Source organism: Elephantulus edwardii, unplaced genomic scaffold, assembly GCF_000299155.1.
Source record: "Elephantulus edwardii isolate Elephantulus edwardi_28Jun2011 unplaced genomic scaffold, EleEdw1.0 scaffold00025, whole genome shotgun sequence".
Taxonomy (NCBI): Eukaryota; Metazoa; Chordata; class Mammalia; order Macroscelidea; family Macroscelididae; genus Elephantulus; species Elephantulus edwardii.
The window spans coordinates 829,058-838,097 of NW_006399775.1; the positions used below are offsets into that span (position 1 = coordinate 829,058).

The 9,040-nt window shown below is 37.0% G+C and overlaps 1 protein-coding gene across 1 annotated transcript in view; it reads right to left on the reverse strand.

Moving 5' to 3' along the window:
* The window catches only part of ARHGEF10 (Rho guanine nucleotide exchange factor (GEF) 10), a 194,791-nt gene that overhangs the window by 143,140 nt on the left and 42,611 nt on the right, over positions 1-9,040 (reverse strand). Inside the window, exons 11-13 of the mRNA XM_006882906.1 lie at positions 5,810-5,887; positions 5,363-5,542; positions 1,211-1,327 (exon numbers count right to left, since the gene is read on the reverse strand). Of these exons, the coding sequence (XP_006882968.1) occupies positions 1,211-1,327; positions 5,363-5,542; positions 5,810-5,887 (375 nt within the window). The remainder of the gene's footprint in view (positions 1-1,210; positions 1,328-5,362; positions 5,543-5,809; positions 5,888-9,040) is intronic.

Below are 9,040 nucleotides of genomic sequence, written 5' to 3' on the forward strand. Positions count from 1 at the left end.
GAGTTTAGGGCTGTTGTACATAGGGTCGCTATGAGTCGCAGGCGACTAGACGGCACGTAACAACAACAACAACCAGGAGAGGATAAAATAGATGAGTGGAACCTTCTAAGAATAAAATCACTATATGCATATCCAAAACCTTCTCCAACAAGGTAAAAAGGGAAGCCAAATTTGGGAAAAAAATATTTAGTAATCACATGTTGGACAAGGGACTTATATCTAGAATTTATAAAATACTTGAGCATCACAACAAGATAAAGGTAAATAACCCAGGTGAAAAATGGGCACATGATATGAACAGACACTTAATCAAAGATGACATTTAGAAGGTCAACAAGCACATGAGGAAATGGTCAAAATCCCAGGTCTAAGAGAGATGCAAATCAGAACAACTATATCATCTCACCCCAGTAAGAATAGCAAAATTTAACAGAACATCAAGCAACAAATGCTGGTGAAGTTGTGGAGAAACTGGAACCTTATTCACTGATGGTGGGAGTGTAAAATGGTGCAACCACTATGGAAGGCTGTATGGCAGCCTTTCTCAAAAAGTTGTATATAGAAATACCATTTGACCCAGCAGTTCCACTACGGGGAAATCACCCTAAAGAAACCATAACTGCCACCTAAGCTGATATATGCATAACTATGTTTATTGCATCTTTATTTGCAATAGCAAAGAGCTGGAAACAACCCAAGTGCCCATCAACAAATGAATGGATAGAGAAGCTTTGGTATATTCATACAATGAAATACTATGCAGCATTGATCACGAAGGAACTAATGAAATATTATACAAAATGGGTGACCCTGGAGGGCATTATGCTGAGTGAAATATCTCAGTCACAAAAGGACATATTGCATAGGGCCACTGTTGTAAAACAGTACTGACATCGGGGTTGAGGGAAGACTGAAAAGGAGAGGATGAATAATGTATACTGTATTGAAGACATGAGGGAGAGAACTGTTTAAAATGGATATATGATTGGGTATTACTGTCATGACAGGAGTCCAGAATAAAGGCAGCACAGTGGAGTGAACTTGGGGGGAGAGATTGCATAACAATGAAAGAGTTTTTCTTTTACTTTTCAAGGAGAAGAGTGAATTTGGAGGGTAGGAGGTGGGCAGGGGGAAAAGTGCAACAATGAATGAACGGAAACCCTAAGTCTTTGTAAACTTTCATTATTTTTTTTTTAAAGAAAATGCTTACCTTTAAAAACTCAAGAAAAACAGGCTTTGTAGCACATGTTTTCTTTAAGATTGCCACAGCTGTGCTAAAATTATTCACATATTCGCTATAAGCATCCAGCACCATAGACTTGGAAAACTGAAATATAGGAGGAAATTAAGAAACATTAATAATATATGGAATCCAAATGTTCCCTTTTCCAATTTAAAATAAAGAAACCATTGAAACTTGCCCTAGGAACAAACTTTAAATCACTGCAATGCTCTAATAGGGAAAATTTTATTATGAATGTATGTGACTCCTTTTTTTTTTTCTTCAGCAACTTCACTTCAAAACCAAGACCATTAGAGTTGAGTAAATTCCAACTAATAGCAACTCTGCCCGATGGAGTAGAACTATCTCATGGAGTTTCAAAGCCTATAATCTTTACAAAAGCAAATTGCCTTGTATTTCTCCCAGGCTACCTGGTGGGTTTGAATCTCTGCTCTTTTATTTACCAGCCAAGCACTTAACCATTGTACTACCAGGGCTCCATCAGTAAACCTGTTTGGGAATGTTTCAGTGTCTGGTTGGAACTCATTTTGCTGATCCCATGCACTTGTATTATTTAATAAAATGAGGTAAGTTTCAAGACTAAGGTGAGCCTCATTCAAGCCATAGTGCTTCCAATCTCCTACTATGAAAGAGAACTGGAAAATGAATAAGAATGACAGGAGAAGAATTGATGTCTTGGAGTTGTGGTTCTGGAGAAGAGAGCTGAACAATTATTCCACAGAGTGCCAAAAGAACAAACAGATATGTCTTAGAGAAAGTGCATTTAGAGTGCTCCTTGAAGGCAAGGATTGTAAAGCTTCATCCCGCCTACATTGAGCACGTTAAGAGCGGCTATTCCTTGGATAAGGACATCATGCTTGGAAAAATGGAAGATTAGTGAAAGAGAGGAAGACCTTTATGAAGTGGATTAATACAGAGTCTCTGGCGATGGGCTCAAGTGTGTTTGGGATAATAAGGATGGCACAGGATAGGACAAGGTTCGGATGTGTTACTCTGTGAGTTGTACTCAACTCAGTGGTACCCAACAACAATGCACTTTGGAGTCCTGGGGTAGTACTAATGGTTAGCACGCTCAGTTGCAAGGCAAAGATTAGAATTCATTTCATCTAGAGATGCTTCAGAAAGAAAAGTCTGATATTCTATTTCTAATACTAGCCACTAGAAACCGTGAAAAAGCACAGTTCTTTTCTGACAGATAGAGCCACTCTGAGTTGGAGCCAACTCCACAACATTTGGTATAATGCACCCTTAGGCATCACTGCTTGAAAAGCCAAGGCGCTGTGGGTTTCAGTTAAGAAATAATCATAACTCTTGCCACAGGCATCATGGCATCAGGCAGCACAAAGAATTTCTTTTAAAAATGGATATATTACTGAGGCAGTTTGTTTCTTGAATTTTCTCTGGGTCAGAAACCCTGAATCTATATGTAATGGGGTCAGAGGCTATGAGACTGTGAATTGATTGGGTTAACAGGCAGCTGTAGCAGGATGCTGCTACTTCCATCTGGAATCTTGTCTATTCCATTTTCCCCACAGACCTAACTTTCTCATATTCTAGGAAATTTGAAGAAAGTTTTCAATACAAGATAAACTATATGGAGACCAAGGAAAGTCACACAGCTTCACTGCTTCTGGACAGCATAAAGGAAGCCCCCTGCTCACGGCCTAGCCCTCTCTACCAATGAAAAATACATCCAATTGTTGGAACAAGTAGTGTGTGGTGTCCACAGATTAGAACCTAGGGGTTTTATGTGACTGGACCTTTTTCTCCCACATGTAAATGATGAATAGTACTTCTTCAAGTGGCTGTTCATTGCTGAGATTACTCAAAATAGGTCCCAATTCTTGAATACTGGGTTCCTCAATCTGCTCACTCACTGTGGGGTTTCTCCTGAGCCTGGTTATATTTCCTTTATAGTCTCCTCATTGCTTCAAATATAGGAAGTCTCTCCTGGCTTCTAGGGAGCTCTGGTGGCCTAGTGGCAAGAAGCTGCGCTGCAATCCCAAAGGTACTCGATTCAAATCCACCAGCTGTTCCATGGGAGAAGGATGGGCAGTCTCCTTCCATGTGATTAACTGCCTCTAAAACCCACCTGTGGGTCAGCTATGGGTCAGTTCCAACTCGATGGTGTAGAACAACAAGACTGACAGAGACGATTACAGATGCTTTTCTTTAAATTCTTACCCGGCCTCACTCAGTGGATTCTACCTCAACGTAAAAGAGACACGCATCCCATTACAGAGTAGTTGCCATGTTGGGCAAGCAGCTGCTAACCCTTCCCTGGAAATGCTCTGGGAGAGACAGATTACATTCCCTTCCCTTCTTCTCCAGTCTAAGGCAAAGCATCATTCACATTCATTTCCAAAAGACGCAAATATTTCAAGAGGCAAAACCTTTTGCCTGTGCTATCAACATCCAAAGAAAGATAAAATCACTTCATCTTTTTCTAATATTTTACAAATCTTCTTACATAGAGAGCAATACCTGAAAGTGAAGGTCTGGCATGGCTACCATTTATAAGAACAAGTGTTTTTATCTAAATCTTAAAGGTTTCTTGCTAAGAAAAAGTTTTAATCTTTAAAATGTGTTCTCAAAGAAAATACATTAAGAAAGGAAAAAGAATGAAAGCTGAAGATGAAATTTAAAAAATAGCTGGAAAAATTAAAGTATTATATTTACAGAAGAAGGATGGTGATTTCTTGTCTCTAAAACCCTGCTTGGAGGGTCAACTATGAGTCTGTTCCAACTTAACATCACACACTAACAACAACAATAACAACATCATATTTAAGTATCCAATATTTCTTTGTATGTTATTTATAAAGATTCATGAAGGGAATTATACAAATATTTCAGTCATAAACTTCCATGATAAATTATAGGATGTTCAAAGTATCCTGTCATCACTTCATCATGAAAATGAGTGATATATAAAAATGGTTTTTAACATTGTCATTATAGCATACCATTAAGTAAATGAGCACTTTTTAAAAAGACACTTATGCTTATAGCCCCTCACTAGCACTATCATCTTAAAGCGATTATAGAATCCAATCTGTTATAGTCATAATTTTCTACATCTAGATGGAAATTTAGCCAATAGACAATTCATAAATTGACTCAGTGTTGCCAGATGTAGACACTTGGTGCAGATATTTTCCAGGCAGCCACTTTTTCTGCCAGGAAATGTTAATAGAGCCATTCAATGGGCTCTGTGTTGCATCAGCTTGCATTCCATTCTGTCCTGTGTAACACTTTTGGATGGAAAGGCTGCATCTTCACAACTTAACAAACTTAAAACTCTAGACCAGAGGATACAAATTTGTGGGTGTGGGTGTAGGAATCTAGATCTTTCTCCACAATATGATTGCCCATCTTTCTCCCACAGAGCAACGGGTGGACTTAAACTGCTTACTCTCCTTACCACGAGGCCACCAGAACTCCCTTTATTGTTACCAGGCATGGAAAATAAGCTAATGTGTGAGAGGATCATTGCTACTGAGTCAAAACCACCTCACAGCCGACCCTCCAGCAAGTTTTCTGAGGCTATAAATCAAACAGGAGGCTATTGATCATCTCTCTGTCTCCAGATGGCTGGCAGATTTGAACCATCAGAGAAATGGCCTTTTAGCTTTCAGTGCCGTTCTCTATGATTCCACCACCACTGGTCCCCAGAAAAGGATAACATAGTGAAAGAAGGTTTAAATAGGAAAATGTTACACTATCAGGAAACAAGCATAGCTTTAGTTCAGAAACAAAAACAAAAAGTATTATTAAATTTTATAACAATGCATCCAAAATGATACAATATCTATCTGAATTTCTTTTTTAACAGTATTTTTCTCTTTATCTTGAGTTTTCCTGGTAAACTTTGAACTTGAGTAGCACAATGATATTTTTTTTCAATGTCTGTATGTTGCCCAAAGCAGTCTGACATCACATTGACTTAGAGAAAGAATAATTGACTTGTTAGCTTTTACAAGTTTTTATGAAAAGCAGCACTGACCTTACAGTTAAGACAGTAGAAATACACACTGGAGCATCAATCTAAGTATGAACAAAAGGGGACCTTAACATACAGTGCTCTCTGCAGAGTAAATGGTCCACCAGCTTAATTACCGAAGCAACGAAGACATCACCAATCATTTCGACAGAATCCCACTCTGTGACACGGCTAGCTAGTGCGATCTGGAACATGGAATGACACTGCAGAATTTCTTTAATTCGGTAAAACACCATCTTTAGTTTTCTTTCACTCAGAATCTTTGGCTCCATCTCAGAGAGTGGCTTCTCATATTGCTAAGACAAAATAAATTAAGATGATACAGACATTTAAAGGAGGAGCAAATCCTTGTATAAAAACCTATTTGTAGGCTCTCTTTACTGCACAGTATGTTTATTTCAAAACAATTTATGACTTTTGATGTTAATGCAAAGATACAATATGTAATTCTTTGGAAAATTTGAAGATTTGCCTATTTTAACGGTTTATAAATATATAAACATGCATGCATCAGTATAAGAAATTGTTATGTATCCACATAAATATATATGACATTTGATTACCTCCAAAATCCTCTTAAGAGCATCTACATAGTTCTTTTCACTGTCAACAACTGAACCCAGTATGTATCTTCTCACAACCTGTGGAAATTTGAAAATATTATAGTAGAAAATTGCTGCAGAATATGCATAGATAAATTTTACTTGTCCTTTGAAGCTTACTGATGAAGAAGCTATTTACCTCCAAGACTATTAGTTAAGGTAACCTACAAAGTTTAAAAAAAAATATAATACTCTTGTTGTTTTGTGCTGTCAAGCTGGAACCAACTCATAGGTGACCTTCCAGTGAGTTTCAGAGGCTGCACGTTGCACAGGAGAAGGTTGTCTATTTGAAATGTAGGTTAATTCAGTAACATTAAAGGTATAGAACACACTTCCTTGTCTCATTATTATTATATTAGTTTTGAAATTTCAGATTATAAATGGTGCCTACAATAGGATCAAGGAAATGATAACCTTAAGGAGAAATGTGTTCACTTATACAATAAGTATGCTGCTGCTGTCTGCCATTGAATCTTTTCCATCTTACTGCCAGCCCACAGGACAGAGCACAGCTGCCTCACAAGACTTCTCAGGATATAACTTATATGAAGGCAGAGCACCAGGTCTTTTCTTCTGGCTAGTGGGCTCAACCCTGCAAGCTTTTGCTTAGCAGCATAGCATTTAACCACTGTGGCACCAAGATTCCTTGTAATAAAACATAACTGCTTTCATATGTTGATAGCTAAGCTAAATGATCTCTCAGGTATAAATTATTGCAAAAAAAAGCTCCAGTTTTAACTTGAAGAATGTTATTAGCAATACTTGTTTGAATTAATTATTCTAAAAGTCACCGAAAAACAAAAGGGTTTTAGAAGGTAAAAGGATAGTTCTGTTTTTGCAAAGATCTTTTGACTGTGCAAAGAGAAATTATCTATAAGGTCAGGCGTGCAATGAATAAATCACTAATGACATATCTAGGTGGAAAAACATCAGTACAATTTGAAATAATTGCATTTCAATCGTGGGCAATGTGTTTTGCTTTTGTTTTCACTGCTGAAACACATAGTTAATAAAAAGCAAATGAAAAAAAGAAGCATTTTCATCAAATCTAAAGATATGAGGAACCCTGGTATCAAAATGGTTTATGTTTTGTTGCTCAAATCCACTAGCTGTTTAATGAGGGGAGGGGGAGTCTCCTCTGTGAGAAATTTACATACTCAGAAACTTAAGGGAGAGTGGCTAGGAGTTACAATTGACTTCAAAGGTAGTGGGTTTTTAAAAACACATTTTAACAATTTACTATTGCAAAGAAATGGAAAACGGAGCATAACAATACAAAAGAATTGATTGCAAATTATGCTTCTGACACTGTACTTCCATGACCAACTATTTCTTTGAACAGGAATCACTAGCCTTGTAAAAACATCATTTAAAGAAACAGCAGTGCCACCTAGTGGATAAACAGAATTTTTCATAAAGAGATTTTTTTTCCATTTAGGAAACTGGTACAGGGAAAAAATAAGATTTTCAACACATTACTAGCAAGGGAATTACTCTTTTCTTTGTAAAAAGAATGACTCACTCTGGAAAAACAGTAAAATGAAAGTAAACTCAAGTTCATAAGAAAATGAAATATTTAAAAAACCTAAAAATGGCTGAGACAAAAAAGATATTTAACAAATTACTGATTGCTGAGATAGATTATACATAATATATATGACTATATAAAATCCTATATATATGATTAATTTTATAGAATTGAATACTACAGATTGAATATATATTTATTGAGATAGATAGATACATATGTCGTGGCCCCCCCCAGTTCTGACACTGCCTGTCTATTGACCTGAATCAACTCGCAACTATGTGATCATCAGAATCTACAATTTTTATGTACAATTTTATCTTTTTCTAGGTTTCCACTTTTTTTATAGTTTTCTTTTAAAATTCATTATTAATTTCAATGAAAATTTACAGAGACTTTGAATTTCCATTCATTCACTGTTGTACTTTTCTACCCTCCCAACCCTCCCCCCTAGTAAACTACCCTCTTGGAAAAGTAAAAAAAAATTCTTTCATTGTTTTACAAATCCTCCCCCAGGTCCACTCCACTATGCAGCCTTTGCTCTGGACTCCTGTCATGACAAAAATACCTAATCACATACCCCTGTTAAACAGTTTTTCTCCCTCATCTGTTTCAATGCAGTATGCATTTTTGTGACTGAGATACTTCACTCAGCATAATGTCTTCCAGGGTTACCCATTTTGAATAATATTGCATGAGTTCCTTATTTTTCAATACAGTGTAGTATTCCATTGTATACCACAGCTTCTCTATGCATTCGTTTGTTGATGGGCACTTAGGTTATTTCCAACTCCTTGCTATGGTGAACGAAGCCGCAATAAATCTGGGTGTGCATGTATCTGCTTGGATGTCAGTTATGGTCTCTTTGGGGTATATTCCCAGTAGTGGAACTGCTGGGTCAAATTGTATCTCTATTTGCAACTTTTTGAGATAGCGCCATACCACCTTCCACAGTGGTTGCACCATTTTACACTCCAAACAACCTTGCCAGCATTTGTTGCTTGCTGTTCTGTTAAATTTTGCTATTCTGACTGGGGTGAGATGATATCTCATAGTTGTTCTGATTTGCATCTCCCATAGAGGTAGGGATTTTGAACATTTCTTCATGTGCTTGTTAGCCATCTGAACGTCTTATTTGGGGAAGTGTCTGTTCATGTTCTGTGTCCATTTTTCTATTGGATTATTTACCTTTATCTTGTTGTGATGCTCAAGTCTTTTATAAATTCTGGATATAAGTCCCTTATCTAATATGTCATTACCAAATACTTTTCCCCAGTTTGTGGCTTCCCTTTTTACCCTGTTGGAGAAGTTTTTGGATGTGCATAGGGATTTGATTCTTAGAAGATCCATTCATCTATTTTACTGTCTCCTTGTTGTAGGTTTTTCAGGATACTTGGAAGACTGTTTATGCTGTGGATTAGGACTTGTAGCATTTCCCCAAGCTTTTCTTTAATGAGTTTTATAGTCCTTGGTTTTAGTCCTAGGTCCATGATCCACCTTGAGTTGGTTTTTGTATATGAAGTGAGGTGTGGATCTTGCTTGAGTCTGTTGCAGATACTTTTCCAATTTTGCCAACACCATTTGTTAAAAAGGCTGTTGTTTTGGCAGGATTGTATACAAATGAAGAAGTTTATCTTTTGCTTTTCAAAGAGAGGAGTGAACTG